The sequence below is a fragment of the Ascidiella aspersa genome, chromosome 2, assembly GCF_963924565.1.
Source record: "Ascidiella aspersa chromosome 2, kaAscAspe10.2, whole genome shotgun sequence".
Lineage (NCBI taxonomy): Eukaryota > Metazoa > Chordata > Ascidiacea > Phlebobranchia > Ascidiidae > Ascidiella > Ascidiella aspersa.
Window position 1 is genome coordinate 15,923,176 of NC_139448.1, and position 24,391 is coordinate 15,947,566.

The 24,391-nt window shown below is 36.8% G+C and overlaps 3 protein-coding genes across 3 annotated transcripts in view; 1 reads left to right on the top strand and 2 right to left on the bottom strand.

Moving 5' to 3' along the window:
- The first annotated feature begins 3,347 nt into the window (after positions 1 to 3,347).
- On the top strand, positions 3,348 to 19,716 carry LOC146163971 (uncharacterized). The gene is made up of 16 exons (XM_083380644.1): positions 3,348 to 3,375; positions 3,569 to 3,732; positions 5,045 to 5,196; positions 5,813 to 5,889; positions 6,048 to 6,211; positions 7,001 to 7,162; positions 7,598 to 7,743; positions 10,205 to 10,330; positions 10,552 to 10,685; positions 11,143 to 11,253; positions 11,807 to 11,977; positions 14,325 to 14,393; positions 14,858 to 15,520; positions 18,903 to 19,151; positions 19,227 to 19,465; positions 19,534 to 19,716. The coding sequence occupies exons 1-16, from the start codon at positions 3,354 to 3,356 to the stop codon at positions 19,714 to 19,716; spliced, it is 2,832 nt and encodes a 943-aa protein (XP_083236770.1). The 5' UTR covers positions 3,348 to 3,353.
- Positions 19,717 to 20,254: 538 nt separating this feature from the next.
- LOC146163972 (uncharacterized) lies at positions 20,255 to 22,192 on the bottom strand. Its single transcript, XM_083382448.1, has one exon. It carries the CDS (start codon positions 22,149 to 22,151, stop codon positions 21,066 to 21,068), a length of 1,086 nt encoding a protein of 361 aa, XP_083238574.1. The 5' UTR covers positions 22,152 to 22,192; the 3' UTR covers positions 20,255 to 21,065.
- Positions 22,193 to 23,475: 1,283 nt separating this feature from the next.
- Positions 23,476 to 24,391, bottom strand: part of LOC146163973 (zinc finger protein 277-like) — a 51,372-nt gene continuing 50,456 nt past the window's right edge. Inside the window, exon 13 of the mRNA XM_083382559.1 lies at positions 23,476 to 24,190. Within this exon, the coding sequence (XP_083238685.1) occupies positions 24,013 to 24,190 (178 nt within the window). The 3' untranslated portion in view covers positions 23,476 to 24,012. The remainder of the gene's footprint in view (positions 24,191 to 24,391) is intronic.

A 24,391-nucleotide genomic window follows, 5' to 3' on the forward strand; every position in this document is an offset into this window, starting at 1 on the left:
AAAAACAAACATTTTTACCAACTAATCTATAGGTTTACCAACATCTAGTATGAAATACGTATAAAACAAAATATGTTCGTAGAGTTCATTTTTTAATGAAAACGTTGCGTTTACGTTGAAAATACATGTACAATAAATTAAGGTGATAACTCAACCTATGTAAGCATGATAACGAATTTGAAACAAGTGACCAAATCAAATTAATAAAACATTAGCAGGCTTCACTTTACCATGATCGCGCCATAATTATTTGAAATAATTGTCTACTAATTTGATAAAAATATTATACGAACGTAAATTATTGTCTAATGTGTTATGATCAGGGGAATTTCCGGTAGTTTCCCTAACATAAATCGCTTGTTATCATAATTACAAAATGTGAGAAATAAACCAAAACACGGGTGGGGTTTTATTCTCACCTAAATTAGTTAACAACAAATTTAACCTCCTTTTCAAAGTATTTTTAAACAAATTTTATAGGTATCGAGTCATACGAAGGACGCCCAGTTTGACAGACTCGTCTGAAATACCAAACATGCTCAGTTTGCCTTTATTTCTTTTTATGGATGCTGTCTTTGATATTTCTAACTGTGCAAAAATGAAATGTTGTGTTGAAACTAGTAGCCTTTTCTATTGTTTAAAGATAGGCCTATTCACAACAACTGGAAACGAACAAAACAACTGCATGATACAAATTGTAGCCACACTTCATGTCCCACATCGAGCGGTTTTGATATAGTAGGTTTTCGCCGAGAGACAAAAGACGGAGCCAGAACATGTTAGGAGTGCTTAAAAACCTTATAGCCTACTCTTGGTAACGCCAGAGTCTCCCGCAACACATATTTGGTGTCCAATGTTTCATGCTATACTTTTTAAACAATACCTTATGAAATCATATTTAACTTATCAAGTAGGCCTAATTAGATACATAAACGAAGTTTTTTATTTTTTACTTATTCCATGCTTCGTGTTCATGCATGCTTAGCAATATTGCACTGTGTTTAAAGTAAATGTTTTCTAGTGATTGCCAAATTCGTCAACAACAAAAAAATTAAAAGTATAAGAAAAATAAAACTTATTTTTTGACCTAAATCATAAGAAATTTTGATAAATTTTGCCAAAAAAATATATATTTTTTAACAAAATTGGGACCTATTATCGAAAATAAATTGATTTAAACAACATAATGTTGTTTGAAGTACAGCATTGGTGTCTTGGCTTCGTCGGCGACACGTTTTTGATGTTTTACTGACTATACCGGTCGAACGCAAATCAGTTAGTTTTGTAGGTTTATGCAAAACTCATGAATATGCTTTTTTGTCTTTTGAAAATGACAAACAACTATTTTTTTTGACAAGTCAAAAAATAATCGCCCTACTTATAAGTGTTAAGCTGTAAGGGGTGCGGGTCGGATTAATGAGTCTTCATTTATATAATTGCCAAGATGAATCGACCACACTCCTACAAGATTTGAGATGGCCTGTCTTCGTGAGGCCATTCAGGTCCAATTCGTTCCTTTAGTTCAGATACATGAACAGTCAATTTTTGCTGTCTTAGTAACAGCTGTAAAAGCCTCTCCATTTTATATTGATTGAACACGCTATTTATAGACGAGAATCAGTTAAGAAAATTTCGGCGAACGAAGAAAGATTTACGTCATTAATTCTTATAATACTTAACAAAATATCACGTGATAACAAGGCGTGGTCTAAACCTTTTTCACACTTATTTCTGACGCGAAACATACAAATTTTACGTCAAAATGCGATCGCAAACATTACAATGTGGTTGCAAGAAATCTACGTAACGGAATTTTACCGAAAACTTTCCGCTTATCGTTTGCACATTGGCTGCAAGGAGTAACGCAAACATTACAATGTGGTTGCAAAGAATTTAGGCCATAGAATTTTACTGAAATTTTTCCGTTACGACACATCGATTGAAAACAAAAATTCTCTGTGTAAACACAATATGACGAAGTGGCTACTACAAAGCTCAAATTTTATGGAATTACCATTTTAGGCGGGTTAATCAGATAATCTACAATTAGGCATTTAGTTTGGGGTTCTTAAACTTTTTTTACCGCTTTTCTTTTTTAAAAAAAAAGTAGCCTACGATATAAATTGACGTTGTATTACAAATAGACTTCATAAATCTGTTGATTTTTGTCCAAACTATGTGAAAGTGAAATGGAATCTAAATACAGTCAGTGCAAAATTGTTTTATTTTTAATTGAACTGTTTTCTTTGAAAATTTACTACTTCTTATCATACACTAATATTTCAAAAATGCCTTCATGATCTCCCTAAAACTAGTTCACGGACCCCAATGGGTCCATGGACCCCAGTTTAAGAACCTCTGATTTAGCTACAGTTTTGCGGTAAGCTTCTATCAGACGCCATCAATAAATACCAAGTAAAGAACGTTGCGAATAGCTCGATATTTTCTTGTTTATCTGGTTTGGCCGGGAAACTACACTAACCTACGTCATCATACGGTGTCGGTATTTTTCAAATACAAGAAGCTCTTTGCTACAACTTCTATATTTAGGCCTGCGGTTCGTAATCTTTTTGCTGTCGTGAACCCCTTCCGGTTTTTGAAAACCTACGCCAAAGTTTATTGATATTCTAATGCCAATTTTTTCTCAAAAGTCAAAGCAGTAAAATTTATTTTGTAAACAAAATTCCATGCAAGTGGAAACCGAAATGTTAGGTTAATTAAAAAAAAATGGTCTTTAATGCACATGCGACCTTAAAAACTAAGTAAGTCAATAAAATCTTAATCTATAGTGAGTAAAAAATCTGACGTCGTTATACCAACATTTTTCCAAGTAAACCTTCACAAGGCAGATAAACAACCTTCTATAAGTGCTGTTATTGTCACATTTAAAAGAGGCTATAAATCGGAAAGTTCGTTCGCGGCACATTTATTACTCATAAAAAATCCCTAAATGAACCTCTTCACCTCGGGTAAAAGGTCCCTAAACTGCCCTATATAAAGTGATCTTTCTGGCCTAGAATATAAGGTCTTGTCTACAGGCAAGAGTATAGCGTTGGTGAAAGAGTGTATCGAATAGACACACATTGCTGGACTTGAACAGAAATACCGTGTAGATATGCACGTTCTACATTTGTTTATGTTGATTGCGACTTTGGGCGGTAAGTTCATATAATTTTTTTTTATTTTTTTGCAAAACGCGAAAGATTTACACGTTGTGAAATGAGACGTGAATTTCAAAGTCTAAACACTTGTACATATTATAAGGCTATCTTTAGCTCTAAACGTTTATACTTGTTTAATAAAGTATTTAAATTGTTTTGTTTGCAGGCGCAATTGCTGCTCCTCATATTGTTATGGTTCTCGTCGATGATATGGGTAACTTATATTCTAAGTTTCTATAACATATTGTTTAATGCTAATATGCCGTGGCCATTGGCCAATAAGGTTTGTCCTTTGGTTGTACTTAAAAGGTCGTAAATTATAATTCTTGACCGTCGTATGGCGGGCTGTCACATTGAATCAAATCCGTAGCTTAATTAGGCGTTCCTTTTAATATGTTTTTTCGCAGGTTGGAACGACGTTTCATGGAACAACGATTACGTCATAATGGGTAACATATCACGACTTGCAAGCGAAGGGGTGATTCTAAACAATGCCTACGCGCAAGAGGTGTGCACCCCTTCAAGGGCAGCTTTCCTCACCGGATACTACCCCATCAAGATTGGGATGCAGGTATAGAAAACCAAATAGTTGCTTTAAAAATAGTTTAAATAATTTGCTCCTAATTGTTAGTATTGGTAGAAATATGAAATGTGAAATATGATGAACAGACAATTTTCGTCATTTTTAAAACTAGTTTAAACGTAACTAATGTCAGAGCATTGATTATGAACAAACACGGTAAATATTGCATTTCAACAAACAAACGATAAATATAGTCAAAGCGTTCTTTTGACGTTCGACGCTATTTAAATCACCAGCACAGAAGTTAGATCAGCCGCTTTAATATAATGGTAATGCAATTAATTTTTCTGTAACCTATAACTAGTACGGATAAAACTGTGTACACATACATATTCGATAAACCATAAAATCGTTCAATTACCTATATTCCGTTTACGCACTTAACGGTAGACCTATAAAGCAATTGGTTAACTTATTTCGATCGATATTGATGTATGTGATAATCAATTCTTAGCATAATAAAATTATTATTTAAACTTATTTCGCTTTTTATGGCATTTTTTAATGCTGTATATTTTTTACGCACGGCATGCTCTTTTAAATTAAAGATTTAAGTTATTGAAAAAACGTTTATTGCTCGTGCGAAATTTGCATCAAGCGAATAACAAAAATGAAGATATGTACTGTATAGTACTTATATATGCTACATTTATAGCAAGTGAAGAAAGCATTTGAAATACAAAATTGGCAACAAAGGCAAAGTCAATGTTTGCGTGGCTACAAAACCTTGAGCTAAAAGAATTACGAAGGCGAAAAACTAAGCTGTTATATGACACATATAGTTCGACTAGCGACACGTTTACTTCTATTCTATTGAAAAACTATATGCATCCCAGATGGGCGTTACAAACGTTTTTCTCCGTAACGTAATTTTTCATAAACAAGGCGATAACTTTCCAAAACCGTCAGCACCAAAAAAATCCACTTGAAGGAGAATCATTCTATTGCGTCTGCCCTGGGGGTACAAATGCTACCGCAAAGTTACAGGCATTTTGTGGTAGTTTTAGTGCATCACGCCAAACCATTGTGCAACATGGATAGGTGCATTTGAGCTAACTGATTGTTCTGTGAAGAGATGATTTTATGCAATTTAGTATACTATCATTTAGTTTTGTGTTAATCCATTATTATGCAAAAAACGGTTTACTATTTAGTTGTAAAATAACATCTTGCAACACAACATTATCCACGACGCCTTGAAAATCACTGACGAACAACGAATTCGATGTGTGAATTGAGCATACATTACCACTCTTTATACAAAAATAGACGACCTAATCCAGCTTTTAAACGTTGCCAGGAGGGTACTGTGCAAGGCACTCAGACGAACGGACTGCCTCTAAATCTCACACTCCTTCCCACATTTCTCAAAGAGAGTGCTAACTATTCGACTTATATGATCGGCAAATGGCATCTCGGAATGTGCAACGACGCCTATACCCCAACAAAAAGGTACGCTTTATGTTGCAGGCAGCTTTGTGTAAACATATCATTTTAAAATGATTTAGTTAAGTCCCAGTCAAGTCATAATTTAAGCAAGACAACTTCGAGTCAAGTCCTTGTCATAAAAATAAAACTTTAAAACTGTTAAATGATAAACTTGTCCGATTATGAGCAATAACTCAGGTAAAAAAATGCCATCAACGCATCGTAAGGCAAGTAAATAGTTTTATGTGCAAAATTAAGACAAATAAAACAATTTTATAAAAAAAAATGAAAACTCTTTATTTTAACCCAAGTTATTTGTCCAAAAGACTTAAGTCAAGTCAATTCATTTAAAAACAGTGACTTAAGTGCACTCAACTCAAGACATTGACTTGAGTCATTACAACACTAGTGGCAGGCCCGCCATATTTAGGTTACATCTTAAACATAAATAGTAAAACATGAAATACACATTGTTACATGATACAGATTTGTCCAGCAGAAGTGTTTAATGTTATCCTCGTGAATGGTTGTTATATTATAAGATTTCAAGAGTTCATTGTAAAACAAAACTACTTTCAACCGTATACATAAGTGACCAGAAAAATCAAATGCTAAGTCCCCAACTGTTTCTTTATCGCAGGGGTTTCGATTCTCATTATGGATTCTACCTTAACGCCATTACATACGAAACGCATGAAGCCACCGAGCGCAATGAAGGTGAATAAATAGACCACCAACGTAATTTTGGTTTAGCAGTACTGAACTGAATGTGCTTTTCCGCAAAAGTAGAAGTTGTATCTCTGCCATTTTATTTTACCCTTCTGTGCAATATTCCATACTTACTGGAACCGTGATTAACTTTCTTTAACGTGCAGTCGGGTACGATTACCGGGATGATATGACTCTGAACGTTGCTGCAAACGGATCTTATGCGACCAGCGATTTTACCGACGCCGCTATTGCCAAGATTGATGCTCACAATCCCAGCGTTCCCATGTTCTTGTATGCCGCATACAACGCACCACATTCTCCATTCGAGGTATTCTACGCACTTACAGAAAAGTCAAAAAGTTGGCCTATGATCGTAAATCATGGTTCAAATAGAAACATGACTATTTTGTTGCTGGGCCATCGCATTAGGTTAACATTTGACAAGGGCGAAATAAAGCGAAATAAAAGTATATACGAGCCAAAATAACATGGAAAAAGTTGTGGTATGTCCTATTAACAAAGCACTTAACTTGGTGAGCCCTTTTTTTAATACAACCAAGAAGGTTTTACAGTACTGGACTTTTTATGGGTTGTAAAAAACATAAAATACATTGTCTACTTTAGTACTATAGTGAACATGGTAAATCACAAAGTTATCATATTTTTCTTGTAAAAGGTTCGGGGGAAAATCCTTTTGTTTAATAATAAGTAATTAAGAAATTAAGTTTTCGTACAATAGTAGGCCTATCGCCTACTACAGATTGTAAACACCTATCTATCTGGATATAAATAACTTTTCATTATCAAGGTGCATTTTTTCTAAATATTTCCGTTTTTATCAGTCGTTTTGCACGCGAGTCACATCATTTTGTTGGTATTGTTCAGTTTTCTTGGTGGTGGACAAAATATCACTTTGTCGTTTTTTAAAGTCAAAAACGAAAAGCAAACTATAGTCATTTAGGATACAAATGTGAGCACTTCGTTAATTGTCGTTATCAAAACATGATCAAATATCTAGTTTCTATGTTTAGTGCAGTTTTATCACAGTAAACGCCTAATGCACTTTACCATTTTTCAATCATTTTAAGTCGATATAATTTTTAATATCTTTGAATAGGTTTCGTCTGAATACACCGATATGTATCCTGGTCTGGCCGACGGAGACAGAAAGACTTATCTCGGAATGATAACGGCGCTGGATTACCAGATTTACAGACTCGAGCAGGCTCTGATCAAAAAGGGAATGTGGGATGACACAGTATTTGTTTTCTATTCCGATGTAAGCTTTACCAATAATAACTTAGACATTTCGCAAATCTTACTTCAATTTATTATTTTTGAGCTTTAATGGCTGGTGATGTTGTTAGATATTATTATTAAAGCCCATTCAAAAGTAAAAAGCATTTTGTGAACGTTTTAAAACAATTAAATTTTCGAAAGCGATGGCTCTGAGATTCATTTTACGTCTAATTTATTATTTTAGTTAAAAAAGTAAACTATAGTTAACAAGCATTCTCACAACAACCAAACCGTAAAATAGCAACCTAATACTCGATTAATAAATACGCCGTTTGTCTTTTGTCCGGTGAGCAATGTCCTTTATGAAGACAAATAACAAAACCCAAGGATTGGATTAATCTTAATTGTATAAAAAACATTTTTCCATCTCGTCAGTTTGTTTTACGGATTTAGCATTAAAAATGTATCTACGCAGAACGGTGGAGCAGCTAAGCAATCGGGCCAGAGCGGCAACAACTATCCTCTGCGCGGGAAAAAGAGCTCATTGTGGGAGGGAGGCTACAAAGTTCCAGCCTTCGTGCGAAGCAACCTGCTAAAGAACACCGGTTACCAGTACGACGGGTAAGCCACTTTGATTGAGATGCTACTAAAACACTTGAAATAATAAGCTATTGTTGCCAGGCTTAATGTATAACCGAGTATTGCTCATCCAGCAGTTTTATTAAACAATCGACGTTTCGACGTCCTACACAAGACGCCTTCATCAGGATTAGGGCATGTCTTGCAAGACAGAATTCTTATAAAGCTCAGTTGTTCATAGCAAAACTGCTGGATGAGCAATACTCATTATTTTGTGTTTACTTTTTTTAATAATTTTATGCTGTGATCACATGAACTTTTTTTGATTTTTCCGAATAAAGGTTATGCGATTTCTTTAAAATTATGTAGGCCCATGGGCGCCCGCACGGGTGGGCAAGGGGGGGTTGCCCTCCCCTGGAATTTCAAAATGCGACACTTGCCTCCCCTGGAATTTCAAAATGCGATTATTAGTATTATTTATAAGTGTAATATGTATTACTTATGAAGGTTAAAAATATTATCCATTATCCATTGCCCCCAGTGGCGTATCCAGGGAGCGGGAGTTCTTTTTGTAAGTGATATTATCGTTTTTTGTTCGTTTTTGTCATGGTTTAGCAAACTGTTCGAAGCGGCGTGCTTTTTAAGTAATTGGGTCACGCGTCTTAATCTAATGCGAAACCAAAATCGAGCGCAAAACGCTATTTTTCGTCTTTTGTTTGGTCGACCGTAAACGCTGGAAGTTTTTCTCTTTCGTTATTTGTTTAGGTTGACTGATTAGCAAGGGTGTATTCGACAATTGACAGCGCTAAGTCGAACCTTCTTCCTTTTTGTGTCGCTAAAAAACGTCGAGTTATACGCAGCATGTTCCTCGCTGTTCGGTCTCTGCGCTAATATCCGATGTGGGTGTAACATCGACAATTGTTTAACTAAAGCAGATTCTTAAAAGGAGGAATAATGGTGACTGTCGTGCGCGTTTCAAAGTCTCCATTTTCAAGTAATGATGGTTAACGCAAAATTATGCTCTTTAAGCATACCGTACTCTAAGACCACGTGCTAAGTGTGCAATGGACACAACTTATTTCCCCTCAACCGCAGCTTGTAATTTAGCTGACTTGGCACCAGGGCTGGGGAGCCGGAGCCGGAGCCGGAGCTGGAGCCCGGAGCCCGGAGCTAAGCATTTTCTCTGGAGCCAGAGCCGGAGCCGGAGCCATTGTTATTATTTTTGTGGAGCTGGAGCCGGAGCCGGAGCCATTTTTATTATTTTTGTGGAGCTGGAGCCGGAGCCGGAGCCATTTTTATTACTTTTGTGGAACCGGAGCCGGAGCCCTTTTTATTATTTTTGAGCTGGGGCCATTTTTCAGTTTGTGGTGCTAAAGCTAAGAAATTATATTTTGTTCCATCTCCAACGTTAGTTAGCCAAAAGCAATTTTTAAAACTTGCCATTGAATAATTGACTGGTGGCACCGGAGCTGGAGCCGGAGTCATTGGTGTGTGTTTGATGGCTCCGGAGCTGGAGCCGGAGCCAAAGGATTTGAGTTTTACTACTCCGGAGCTGGAGCCGGAGCCAAAGGATTGAGTTTTACGACTCCGGAGCTGGAGCCGGAGCCATTTAATAATTGCCCGATGGCTCCGGAGCTGGAGCCGGAGCTAATGCTATTTTACGGTGGCTCCCCAGCTCTGCTTGGCACACAGCTCGGCGCAGATGTTAAGCTAATCGTGGCATAATAACACCCGGAAAAACGATCTTTGTTTTAGTATTGCAGGTGGTGAACGACGTGCTTGTAATTTAGCGCTCGTTCCGTTTATGGAACTTGAAAACTACGCTGCTGATAGTCGAAATATGTGTGATGCTACCACAATTAATCACACATATTTCACGGTCTTGGTTTTTTTGCTTGAAGTTAACGATTGTACACCGTGATTTTGCAGCTGGCGCCTGACAGGATTGTCGACAACGCACGTGGTGATTTTGCTGGACGTATTTGTCTGTTTCTGATTAGTTTTTTTACACGTCTTGCAATCACCATTCTATTACGTCATGCTGTCACTGTTTTATGACGTCATTATTCATAAACGTCAAACGAAAAATAGGGAAATTCCCTAAGTAAAATTCAGGGACCCCCCTTTTTGATTTTCTGGTAACGCCCCTGATTGCCCCCCGCTGGAAAATGTTCTGCGGGCGCCCCTGTGTAGGCCTACAATATATAATTGTTTAACAAGAAAATTTAAATTATATTGTGAAAGAACAAAGATCCGACTGAACATTTTTTTAGTGCGCTCTGCGAACCAGACAATTGTAGTTTTATAAACAAGAATGAAGCAAATTTGTGTAATTAGAATACATAGTTATACCTCTTTGTTTGCTGGTTTAAAACCTTTTTGACGTATAGCAGCACAGCACGTACAAGTTTGGTTATCTCTGCGCCGAAAACGTTTTTAATCGTATGGGTCGGTATGGCAATGTGAATTTGTATTAAAAGTTACATATGATTTAATTCTACAGGTTGGTACACATAACGGACATGTTCGCCTCCTTCGTGTACTTGGCCGGCGGAAACTCGAATGTGCCGAGCGACATTGATGGCCAGAACGTCTGGGACGCCATCTCTGGAAACACCGATTCGCCCAGGTATATTTAGGCGTTTTATGTGACTTTGTTAACCTTTCAGCGTAAGATATATTGATTTTTATCCAGTAGTTATTTTAAAATGTCATGCTTTCTTCCTTTCGACTGATTTTGTTTCCTATAGCCATATGTCGGTTTTTCACTGGTGAAGTGTTTGTCGCGTTCGATCTTACTTATCAGGCGCGAAAACGAAAACACGCCAACGAAGTTTTTTCTCGGTAAAGGACGGACATGGTGTACAACGTGATTATGAGAAAGTTCAGCTCCGAAGCAAGGCCCAGCAAAGTGGTTCCCCAGGCTGCTATCCGCTCTGGCAAGTACAAGCTGATCGAAGGGGTGCCTGGGAAGTACGTCGGACGTAAGTGATTTCCTCCTTTTTCGTATCTGCTGCTACCACATACCAACTCGAACGCATTGAATTTCTGGAATAATAACCACTGTTAAATTCAATATAATGATAACAATATAACAAATAGTACGCTAATCTAGTGTGAAGAATATCAGGGACCAAACAAGTGAGGTTTTTATTGGCTTGTATATTATAAATAGTCATTGTTTAGTTGTTCTACCCTACCTGAACGAGTCTAAAGGTATAAATTCAGTACAGTAATTTTATTGTATAATGGATTTCATCCTGTGAAACAAGATATTAGTTTCGTGAAACAAGATATTAGTTTCGTGAAAATAAACCGATAAACTTAAAAAAGTCTAAATTAATAAAAACTATACTTTCTCGTGTACACGTTTTGGTAGCTTGCCATCTGAAATTGTCTATCCAGATAAAAATGTAACATTGACGAAAATATTGCTTTCAGTTGACAGCTGGGTTAAGCCACCAGAAAACAGCACCGACGTTATCGGCACCATTACGAACTATGAAGAGTACACTGAAGGGAACTCTACATACTACCTCTTTGACTTGGACGGTACAAAGTTTTCAAGTTACTTAGTTTTTTTATAGAAAATATGTTTTTTTAATGTTTATATATAACTACAGGCAATAAACTAAAATCATAGCTAATAGTGTCCCAAGGGGTTACACGCGTCTGTTGGTGAATTAACAAAGTCGCAGATATTTTGATTAGCTTTTTTTGTTTTCATTGGGTTGTTCTATTTATCTATAATGCACATTACATTAGTAGCCTACAACGTGCCCCAATTGGACCTATGGCCATGTTTTTAAGTATGATTACCTGTATAAACAAATTTTAAAACCAGAACATTATTATTTCGAAAGCCTAATACAGAGTTTGACTCTACAGTGTTTTTGTTGTCGTAATTCTTATTCACGATGAATTAAAAACTGTGGTCCATCAAAGGTATAAAGGTGTTGTCTTACATGGAATAAAAGCTTAAAGCATAGCCCACATTTTCGTTAAAGTATATAGTTTACATTGATGGTCGGTAATGAGGCAATCATCCTTTCTAAGACAACAAAGATTCAAAATTCATAACATAAGCAATTTTTTGTTTATGCAGCTGACCCTTATGAAACGACCAATATCGCCTCAACCAACACTCTCAAGTTCAACGCCATGAAGGTCAAATTGCGCGAAGCCAAAGCCATGGTCATACAAGCAATTGCTGACGATACTTCGGACGCCGGTAATCCGGCCAACAACGACCCGGCATCTTGGAGTCCGGGATTTTGTACAGTCTAAAAAGCTGGATACAATATGCCGCTTAAGCCTATATCCCTAAAGCGCTTCTTGCTAAAAACTTATAGTATTTACAAACATCGGTTTGCTGAGGGCTGGTATTTGTTTAAGCATTCCAAGATAAAAATCGATTCTCATCGTAAAACAGTAAACTAAATGCCGCATTTGAAACTGTGTGTATATGTTTGATTAATTGAATATGAAAAATAATATCAATTGAGTTATTTTTGCTGTATGCATAGCTTGAAAATCATTGCGGAAAATTACTTAGATAAGGCGCTTGCATCGCAGCTTCATATATAACAAAACGTGTATTATGTAATTTTGGAGAAACGATCAACCCATTATGGCAATCGGCATTCGGCCGATATATTTAAAAAAATTCGGCTGTGTATAATGTAATAAAAGAATAAATGAAGGATTTTAATGAGGAGTGTAAGAAAATCTACGCAGCATCGTAGGCTTCCTATAGGATTTTTCCATTTTATAAATCACGCTTTAAAATCCTACTTTTCATTTATGCTATTTTGCCGTATGTGCTCTATGCCAATAAAAGTAATTTAAAGCATAAGCAACGTGGGTATTTGTAGGAATCAAATTTAAGAGCTTTCTTTAAGACGATATTGAAAAGCGTTATATTTCAGAACGTGTAAATCCTAAATTAAAAGTGGTAAATTTAACTCTACCTAAATAAATAAAGCTAAAACAATTAAGCAACAGGTAAAACGTTGACGCTGTGTTTAGACTGATTATTCACGACAAGGTTTTGCGATTTTTCAGAAAAGTCATCCTGCAGTTTGTTAGTCCAAAAGCAAAACGAGTTTCCAACCAGTCGTAGAGAAATTCCTTTAAATCTACGTATTGTATAGTAATAAATAGTGCCTTTTGTTTAATTGTCAGGGCCTTTCAATTCTTATTTGGCTGACCATGCAAGTATCTGCTTTTTCTTGAACAATATTTTTGGGGCTGAGAAAAGTAGCCTAATTAAACATTATGGACAGAAAACATTGGCGCCGCACAGGTAAAGGCAAACCAAAGCTGTATTCTTCGAAAGCAGATCGGTAACACGTTATGGTTGTTTGCTATAAAAAAAAACCTTACTCGTTTTCTGCGTGAGCATATAATAATCAAAAAGTTCCTGATTGAAGTCGTATCTAAAGAACCATAACATTTATAAAGGTGTGGCTTGCCACTTCATGCACAATTTAAAAGAGAAAGTTGTGATTGAATCGCCATTTATGAGGCCTTCATGAGTAGCCTACTACATTTAATTAGTTTCAAACCAGATAGTTGTTTGTAACAAAAAACCGCTCGAGATAATATGAATTGAGTTGGTTTATTAGGTATGCCCATTAGGTAACTAATAACTTAATAAGTGTATTTTATAGAAAAAATTGAACCTGTAAGATTACTTAGCTGACATAGCTGCAAAAATGGAGAATCGCCGCTTGAACTCCATGGGACCGTCAAGCTCAACAGTCCACAGCGATTGTTTTTTTAAAGTTTTTTTTTTGTTTATGTAAAGGCAGCAATAAACTTCATGTTGTTTAAAAAAGTACTGTATAGCCTATAACCCGTATGATCAGCCCAGAGAGCAAGTAGATGTTTTAGCGATAGTTTTTTTTAGATATAGATCTGAACACACGTATTCCACTTGTGCCTGTTGGAGTTCATCAGTGTTTTGGTTACAGTGCAATGTGGTCTCCAGACGAAAAGGAGTGCCCTGGTACGTCTTACGACAACCTTGTTTTGTATAAAGCCTTTTTTTAATATATTCTTTGGACACTATATAAACCTTTTATATCTTACTGCGAACTACGTAAAAAAACAACTGATTCCAATTTGGAACATAGCCTACAGGCTACAATCCTACACAAGTTACCAGTAAAATAACTACAAACGAAAATATTTAAGAAACCTTTAATTGATGATGCCATATTAAAACCATTATAATATCATTGCTTTAATTAAAGCATTAAAAAACAAACTTTAGTTATCTTTTTAAATTAAACGTCAAATTCACTGACAATTTTTATCGAACGGGATATACCTTAATATGTTAGAACCACTGATTTATATGAGATGAGGTGGTTAGAACTCTACGCAGCCAAGTGTTACCGATTAAAGTTATTGATAAAATTTTGCTGTCTTTATTATTTGTTTCGTCACAAGAAAATCAATAACAGTAGCAATGTCACAGTTCTTAATTCTTACTTTAAAAAAACGCCCATAGTGTGCAAAGGGTGGTGCTGGCAGTCTGTTTTTTAGTTAGACAAGAACTAAATAAAAGATGGTGTTTTTTATGCGAGTTGGTTCAACTATTTTTACTTCTTCTAAAGCTTTGGATGACCTGTTAATTGAATCAAGTTCCATCTCGCTTAAAGAAGTTCTTGACAGTCTTGTGATTCGTACATTTACGTTGCTGATGACTGCAATTTTGATTGTTGCTTTTGTTTTTAAAGCTGGAAAACTAGTTTTTAAAAGGTGAACGCTATCTAAAGTGACCTTTATTCTCTTAACGCTTACAGTACTGTAGTAAATAATACCGATTAATATTATATTTTTTTGGACAGTAGATTAGCGGCGTTGATTCAACGAAAGTGTAATGACTTGTCTAACGTTGGCTGTAAATCAACTATTAAGGTAAAAGGATAAAGCTGAATTTGTACTTTGATGTAAAATGTCGTGAACATTTATGTCAGTTTAGATTTCAAACGATACTGAGCAAACTTTTATCGACAAAAATACGGTGTCGCGAAGCGACGAAAAACAGACAACAGAAGAAGTTGGCCTTGAAGGTATAGGCCTGCTTAACATATCTTTTTACTTTTGTTTTTGTTTATTTTCTAACCTACACTTGACTGTATTTCAGGTGAATCAAATGACAAAAATGAAATGCGAGCGAAGCTTTCTCCGAATTCTTCGGGCTTCCCATTTACAGCCCTAAATGAGCTGCCAAGGCAAAATAAAAGCCACACTCCAAATGCAACAAAAACAATATCTAAAAGCGGCCAGGCTCCTGTAGCGCTTGTTTCTTTCGACACCCATGAGTCCTGTCACTGTCCGTTGCCAAAACTGACACTACCAGTGTGCACAGCAGCACAAGGCAAAAACGATTGCGTCACCAATTCGACGCAGACCATTTTCGGTGCATTTCGAAAGCTGCCCGCATTAAAGCCGCGAACAAAGTTTAATAAAAGCACCCAAACCAAACTTGGCTCAGACCGTCGGAAAGAGGCGCAGAAAACCAAGTGCAACAAAAAGGCCAGCTCTATGCCGAACTTGGCAACATGCCTAGAGGTCAATGAAGAGTTTGCCGAGAATAAAGGCAAACCGGGTGGCCGTCATAGTGTCCTAGAAACTAGAAACGACGTATCCAGGAAGGGTAGAGCAGCCAACCCTGCAGTGGAGGACTGGCTCCGTGAATGCAATTCCAGGATAGAAGATGTGTCTAATCGGCAAGAATACCAACTGAAAAAGGGTATTGCCATCGCCTCCCCACACAAGAGCATAACGTCTAAAGTAACCCCGCCAAGTAATATGGAACGATCACTGTCAAAATTGCCGCAAACAAAAATATCAAAAAAGAAACGTCAACTGTAGTTTTGTCATTTGCATCGTGTCATTTGTAGCTTTTAGCTGCTAAATGCGACTTATTATTACCATTAATAAATTGTGCAGGTTTTACACGGACGAAAGATATATTTAGGAAAGCTATTGTACAGGTATTTAGGTATAGAGTTAGAAAACAATAAATCAAATAATATTTTTCTGTATTGTATAGACTTGATTATTTTTGTTCCAGTCAGTAAGCAACGCGATTTTATTATTTCTAAGGGGTGCCAAAAAAGGTTGAAAACCACTGCTAAAAAATTAAATATGTTGTCGACAATTGTTTACGTCTACGTGTGCTTTTGGCATTTTAATTATTTTCGAAAAAATATGTATAAGCGCAGTAAAACGGAATCAATGTATGAAATAGAATTAGCTCGACCAGGCAACATATCTTTGAGAAAAAAATAAATAGCATTGGCCATGCGATTCGGTTTATTTTCTTGTCAGACTTGAGCCTCGAGTAAGGCTACTGCAAAATTATTAGCTACTCGAGTCCTAAGCCCTATACATGCGCTTGCGGTTTGAAACCAGTAAATCGTAAACGTGAAGCAGCATAGGATAGATTTTTCCACCATAGGCTATTGTGAATGGATGCTAAGTTGGAGCAGGACTTGGGACTCGACTTAACTTTTCTAGATTAGGAGTCTGACTTTTTTTTTTCTAGGTTAATAATCAAATTTCTTTGACGTGCACCATAGTCACTATAGTTATGATATTGCTCAAATTAGGCCCGAGTACCAACCATTTTATAAGGCTACTGATTTTGCGTAAATTAAAGTTGACACTTTTCGGAAGGCTAGAAAGTTATTCAATATTGATTAGATAAATTTTTTAATATATTTTTTATTTTTTTTATTTACTGCAAGTACTGTATTTAAATCATTTTTTATTTGAAGTAGCATATAGTAGTCATGTAGAATTTGTAGAGTAAAAAAAATGTTAAGCCCCTCTGTTACGTCATATAAGATTGAAAACAATGGGGTTTTGGCAAATTTACTTTTTGGGAAATTTTGCGACATTCGTGGATTGATTTTTAGTATTACTGAATAAAAAAATTAAGAGAAGCTATCAAAATGGCATTTTGTGCAATCGATGCGAAAACGGTTGACAGACAATTAAACATTGAGGTAAATTATTACCATCCATTTGTTTTATGTAGAGTTTTATAGGTATTTTTAAACATAGGCCTAAATTCAAATTAAAAAAAAACGAAAGGCCTATTTTTTTCTTTTCGCTACTATTGGTGTTTTTTACAGTTGTAGTGTATCACGTTTGTCCATGATTTGTATTATAGAATAAAATGCTTGCGATAAAAAATAAATGTAATACAAAAAAAAGTTGAAATATCAGCGCGAAAATAAATAGAAACAATTTTGTGGCCCCTAATGTTGCAAACCTAGCAAGCAAATAATTTTCAACTATACTACTTGTTTTTTTTTTAGTTTCCGATTAACAACACAAAAAGCATTTTAAAAGGCATTCCCGGAAACAAGAAAAATCATATTCGAGATGTCGGTAACGTCCATGCTGAAGGTATTTTGCACTAAAATTCGTAGGCCTACATTTATCTTGATTTAATTTTATTCTGGAAAATATAACTTTTATGACTTTTTGCAAAAAACATATATGTTTATCCAGCTACATTACAGATCCGTGTATATCAGGGGTTCTTAACCTTTTTTGTATGTTTTACCCCTTTAACAAAGATGAATATCAGATTTACCCCCCATTATATAAAATAGTTCTCATCTAGTAGAAACAGTAAAGTAACAAATTACATCAGGTATAATCAATGCGACTGGTTCCCTTGCTTTTGGCAACGAGTTGTTGTCAAAACATTCCAGTTTGGTCTATTTTTTCCATTTCAGACTGGACAGTTTTGACTAAAAACTCCAGTTTTTGCTCATCATAATTGGATGGGAATTTGCTAGGAGCCGGTTTCATGGTACTGTTTAAAAATGTTTCCACGCACGAGACACACTGAGGAACTTAAAGACCATTCTCAATAAGATATGTAAATCCAAAATTAAAATCATTTTTCTGGTACTTTCTCTTCTTTTGGGACATGTCATTTTTTTTTCACTTTTACAGACTATAATAATCAGTCAATGAGTTGTTTAAAGCCTTAATCATTGGACTAAAAAGATCAACAATAAACTAACTTGGCCAGTTAAGCCGTACCCAGTGACAAAATTAGGCAATCACATGTATAACCAGCACTGAAATTTCAAAAAGTGTATCGGAGCTTTCAAAACTGCTCGCAGACACATTACCTTAATCCAGTGGTCTCCAATCTTTGAAACAAGCGACCCCAATTGAAATAAAATGTAATCAGAATTTACATTGCGACCCCATTTTGAAGACAATTATAGGCAATGTTAAAACAAGTGCTATAGAATGCAGCAGAACGGGCACCTCCTTCGCTGGGGAATGTATTTATAATGACAAGTAAAAAATGTTTTTAGCGATAAATCTCTTCGCCTGTTTGTGTTTCTAAGTGGATATGCTTTCTAATTTGGCCAGTGGAATGCAACCTCAGAAAACGCGGATGTTTTACTAGAAATCAACAGCATTTGTTATGATGTTACAAATGAGGGACGATTTTAAACATCTCCGTCTACTGTCTACGTTTGACACACTGGTACATGTCACTTGGTGTGGTTTTAGAAAAAGTGCGACATTTGCTGCGCTAAATCAAAAAACACAAATTTTGTCAAATGTACGTTAACAGATATAGCAGCTCTTAAGAGCTAAAAACAGCAATTTTCATTTAGAAGATGCACTCAGTCACGTTTATTAGTGGGACCTCATTGTAAAGAAAACTAAATACACAAATCGTACTAAAACATTACGAATATGGCGAGTTATGGCGGACCCACAAAAACTTTAGGCGACCTCACTTGGGGTCGAGACCCACAGGTTGAAGACCACTGCCTTAATCTATGCCGTGATTGCCGAAGAACCTAATTTATTCAAACAGTAAATTACGTATTAATGAAGTAACTAAGAGATAAGGATATTGCCAAGAAACGAAAAAAATGATCAATTAGCGAAGCATAACGTTATCGATAAGGCGATAAAAAATCAATAGGGTACTAGGCTAGCTTCAAAAAAGCAGTTCTAGGAAACTATGCTACCAATACCTACAGCTGGCACTATTTTTCTGTCTCGTCAGCAGATGTGGATATTTTGATTGATAGCTAATTTACCCCCCAAAGTGTGGAAATTTACCCCCAGGGGTAAATTTACCCCAGGTTAAGAAAGGCTGGTGTATAGTGTACCCAACATATCGTTCATTGCAGATAAACGACGTCCGGTTTTGGGAAAATCGTCGCTTGTCATTACCAGCTATCCGGGAGCCGAAGAATTTGGTGGACACTTGGATCCTGAGCATGAGTATTGGCTGTCTTTTTGGTCAACGAGGAAGCACCAGTTCGCAAATATACCAAGAGTTAAGTGGGAAAACGTGGCAGAAATAATCAACAATATGTCGAGCGAAGAAGTACAAGACGTACGAGAATCTCCAACCGAAGAGGACTGGCTCCGATACTGTGAGGAGGAAATAGCACAACAGAAAAAAATTAAAGATGTCTCACAACAAAAAAATATTTCGCCTGATGTGCCAGTTCCAAAAACATACGAGAAGTTTGCTCCGAAGAAAGGATCTTTGGGTGATGCGGAAAATAAAAAAATCGCTTCTAAAATCTCCAAACAGATTGATAAAAAGACTGGTATCTTAGCAAAGGTTCAAAACAACCTGGAAAGCCGTTTGCTCGAGGGAAACACCTATGTTGATGATAGTCCGTACTCATCAAATAGTTTCCCAAGTACGTCTGCAGCAAATGACAGTTTTGAGATAACTGATGTAAGTAAATCTGCCAATATTTTTTTTTATATCGTATTCAATTATTTTTATAAACTTTTTTACGGCAGGCACCAACAGACTGTGATAGTTTCGATCTACAGACCGAAGTGTTCGATTTCGTGGACGAATTTCCAGACGATTTACCGCTAATAACGAGCGAAGACATCAGTCAGTTGTGTTGCAGAACCTTACTGCTAAAAGCGCCGACGCCAGAAGAGTCTAAAGAAGTTGAGGAATGGCTACGCTCATAATTTGCCAACTATTCGGAGCAACACAACAATGTTTTAACGAAATATTTAACGTGTTCGAAACTGTGCTTTCGCACTGCGTACAGCTCCGAAGCGTTTTTTTTTTTTACTTTTTTGTGTAATAAAACTCAGATTGACATAAACGTGTTTATGTTTAACTTTATACGAAGGTTATAACTCTAGGCAGGTTCTTTATAATAAAATGGTTCAAACAACTTTACCTTTCCATTTATAAAAAAATATTTAAAATCCGATATAGCCTTAAAAAGTTCCATATATCAGGTTAAGGTTTACAAAAGCAAGTTACACGTTGGTGTAGGGGCGGATCGAGGATTTTGTTTGGGGTATAGCATAACATTTTTCAGATATTAGGTCTCTTTTTCAGATAATATTAGGTCTTTACATATAACAAAATATCTTCCACATGCAGAAAATGTTGCATTAAAACAACACAATATTAAATTGGTCTTCGATCGGTATTGATAGCACCCTAGTATCCAAAAAGAATCGATACTACGACCAACCTGATGCCATCGGACACACTACTGGTAAATAAAATAAAAATAAAAGGACAAAATTGTAACATTCTCCTTAAAAGCATGTTCTGTATCAATAATATATACCTATTGATGAAGCACAGTTTTCACGAGGATATTTAAAATGACTTTTTAATTTCACAATGAACACAACTTATTTATATTAGAGTAGACCACGCTGTACTGCATTTATTAAGCAAATTTTCATTAAATTATAAACCCCTGTGAACCAACTAGTTTTAGGAATAATTTGATTGTAATGAACCACAGTAAAGTACACTAAGGATACATTTTCATTTTAAAGCGAAGCACGACCAAGATTGTTGTTTAGAATGCATATTATTTATGTCTGTTTGCTTTCAGACAACTTGAAAGATAAAAAAGATATGAATTATCACGTGAGATATGCGACCCAAATACCTATTCAAGTAAAATAAATTATAAGAAAAATGCGACTAAAGATTAATTTAAACGCCAGTATGCATACCAAATGTCAACAATTACGTCATCAGTAACGCCTGACCAACATAAAAGGAACATTTAGCATTGTATGAGAGCACCTGTTGTTTTCTACTTTTTAGTATTCAAATTGTGGCGATTTCACACACAAAAAAGTACAACATGATTTGTAGGAGAATCAATACAAAGAATAAATTAACTTCAACTATAAGTGATATCTGAAAAAACTCAAACAAGCTTACCTTTAAAATGTTACGTCATAAAAAAATATATGGGATACCTCTTGCGCGAAGGTACGAATTAACCAAATAATAACAGTTAAAGACGGGGCTAGATCTTTAGAAAGTCTTTTTAAGTTCAGTTGGCAGTGCTCCACACGCTAACTCGGGCAGCTGTTAACGACTGCTTACTGCTGCCTCTTTGCCGCTTTTTCAGTTTAAAGCAGGCCGGGAAAAGTCTACATTTCCAGTCGATAAACGACATCATGATGAAAACAAATCCCAATACCAATTCCAGATCCCAAAGACCGGTTCGGACGAAAACCGATCGCGTCGACAGAATGCTGTTCAAAACAGTGACGCCAATAAATATGGTGATACAGAGCATATCCGCCAGCAAGATCCTTTTTATTACCGCCATAAGCTCCTTGACATTTCTGTTACCGCCGGAGCCACAGTTTAGGTTGAGCGAATGGCGCCTGTGCTTTATCAGAGGATAGAGCAAGAGACCCAGAAACAGCAGCCGATATACGATTATAAGAGCAAGGGTTCCGCCTAGTATTACTGTTTCCCACAAATCCTCCATTTTGCCGCTCGTATTCACTACACACGTCCCAGCATCGCTGTCGCGTTTAGCTGATCCGACGAGCGCGAACACCGTAAGCGTCAACAGGGTGGCAATAATCATAACGAAATAGAAGAGCCAGCTGACAAAGCTGGTGGTTGTGCTGGAGATCTGCCGCATTGCCGGGTGCATGTAAAAAATCTTCTGCCGCAGCCACAGAATCGAGTTTAGCAGGATCTCGTTGACAGCGCGTAAGGCCATGTGTACCTTAGCCAGCAAAACACATAGCGTTGGGTCGGGCACAAAAAAGTAAGCCACGGCCCCGCCGAGTCCGGTCGATGATGTTACCACTGTGAACAAAGCCGTGAACATACAAAGATACCTTAAAGACCTGCCGAACTTGGCGGTGCGCCTGCTGCCGCCACCATACTGCGACGACTGGCTGCTATTTCTATCCACCCTGCTTCGTCGAGTGGCCAGGTACATGTAGTGGCATAAAGCGCCGGCAAGATACAGGGCGATCGTTGCAAGAATAGCGGACGCGACAAGAACTCCAATCCACTGTTCCGTTAACTTTCCTGCAAAGTCTTTCGGTGTCGCTGTCGCATTAACTTTAATCGGAGGCCAAGGCATGTTCATTTTCATTCCAGTGTTTGCCATAGCACTTTATCTGTTTGCTGCGACAGCCTCACTGCACTAGATCGACACTGCACGCCGAAAAGTGTAATGCGCATGAATTGACAGACCGAGTTTTGTGCACGCCTTTGCGCAGACACAAATGCTGGTCACGAGCTCGGCCCGGCCGTTCGTGACAAGGCAAAAATAGCCTCGAATTCAAGGAAACAGTAAGAGGCGTCATTCGAAGGGTCGCGAAATGCCACCGGAACAGTTACACACGTGGGTTATTCGTGTGTCTGTTCCAATTAGATATTCATATTAAGTTTCCAACGTCTGAAAGCCTTTTAACTGTTTTTTATTTTGTATGTTTTTAGATCCACGGCTAACGGTGAAAAGCGTTCATCGTAGTACTAGAGAAAAGGTTTTCTGATCACTTCCAAAATACATAGCCAAATGTTCCACTATACAAAATACCCCATATCAAAATTTTGCGTATAAACGTTTTTTGTAATAACTCGGATGAGCAAATCGCCCACAAGAGAAACGACTGTTATGGCTCCCATAATAAAAATTGTTAAGAAATATTAGAAAATTGTTTTTATTTACATCAGAGATAAACACGAAAATACCTATAATTACACCTAGGTAATATATATTATAGCGCGCAAAAGCACCGAACAGCTTGTTTTTACATCATATTACAAGGTTAACTTCTTCGAACCGTTGAACGGAAATAAAACTGTTGACGTGATCATGTTTTCATGTGCAAGTTTGTTATTTCTGACTGGGATGACGGAAGCAATGCAATTATATATAAGTTTCCCATTTCAAACGACTTAACGCAAATAGACTGACACACAAAATAGCAGCTCATTCCAAACGACTTAATGCAAACAGACCGAAATACGTAGTAACATATAGCGGCAACAGAACACACCCTACAAGTTTAAAATGTAATCTAGAGCGTAAGTTGCTGTTATGCATTCAAATCGGGTAGCTTCGCTTTAACTTTTTTTGAACAATTTATTAAGGGAAAACTTTGTCGAATGCAAATTTCATTTGCTTATTTTTTTAATTTTAACTAAACGACAACTTCCAAATACTAATATATTTTAATAATAGTTTGTTTTAACCTATTCTATTTTTAATATTAACCAAGTCAAGTAAGTTTGAAACAAACTGGTATATTCGGCCCACGATTTTTGATCGTTTAGTAATCCGGCCCGCAACCACCAGTTTTGAAATTCGGCCGACCATGTAAATAGTATTTCGTGCAGACATCGAAGCTGAGTCGGTTAACCTTAAAGTTACTCACCCTTCCGCATTTTCGACGAAGTAGACTTGCCAAGTCACAGTCCAATTAGTGTGGCTCAAGCTTTTTTTATTTTTAATGTTAGTTTGGAACATTTCAAACGACACCGAAAAAAGCAAAAATACCGAACATATCGCAAAAGCGGATCGTACAGCAGATAAGCATGGTGGTAAAATAATACTGAAAAACAAACACAAAACGAAGATTCCAAAACAGGCGCGATAAAAAGAAAAAACAATGCTAAATTAAATTGACGACATAATGTTAAGAAGCTGTCCATAAACATGGCGTCAAGTTCAAGTAGGATTAAGAATTAGAATCCACTATTAAGCAGTGGTTAAATAAAACAGGTTAAACGAATTAGCGAAACAAAATATAAGTGTCGCTAACAAAATACATCAGGTAATAAAGCACCAAAATAAAACAAATAATTCCGGTTGAGCATACTCGTGAAAATGGCACCAAAAGCTGTACGTGATAAAAAACGAAGGGCGGTGGTGTAGCGCTGCAAACCCGGGCTACGTCATAAAAAAGTACACAAGCGGCATGATAAGTCGAAAAACTGGAATCGCGTGGCAAAAATTTACGTGATTACGGTATCTCAAAGTATCCGGACACAACTAGGTCGGTAAGGACGCTGTCATTGACGATGGAGCGGCAGTCCATTCCGTCCTCTCCAATAACAAAGGTGTCCTCCGGTTCGAAAAGGCCGTCCTTGTCCTCCAGTTGGCATAGCAACGTGTCGTCCTCGTAGGTCGGAAAGTAGTACCTAATTGAAACACGCTAAGTTTAATTGCAGCCCCGTAAAACAATGTTCGCGATTCGACATGTAACTTAATAAGACACTTTAAACAACATTTGAAAGTTCACTTATACATTACACTAAATTTTCGATTTAGCTCTCGTAGCCTTACTTTGTTCTATTAACGAAAAGTCTTACCACTTCCTGATTTTCGGAGTGGTTTAACTT

Coding starts and splice junctions, on each gene's coding strand:
- LOC146163971 (XM_083380644.1), top strand. CDS start 3,354: ATGGTTCTCGTCGATGATATGG. Junction 3,733..5,044: donor CCATCAAGATTGGGATGCAG/GTATAGAAAACC, acceptor AAACGTTGCCAG/GAGGGTACTGTGCAAGGCAC. Junction 10,331..10,551: donor GGAAACACCGATTCGCCCAG/GTATATTTAGGC, acceptor TTCTCGGTAAAG/GACGGACATGGTGTACAACG.
- LOC146163972 (XM_083382448.1), bottom strand. CDS start 22,151: ATGGCAAACACTGGAATGAAAATGAACATGCCTTGGCCTCCGATTAAA.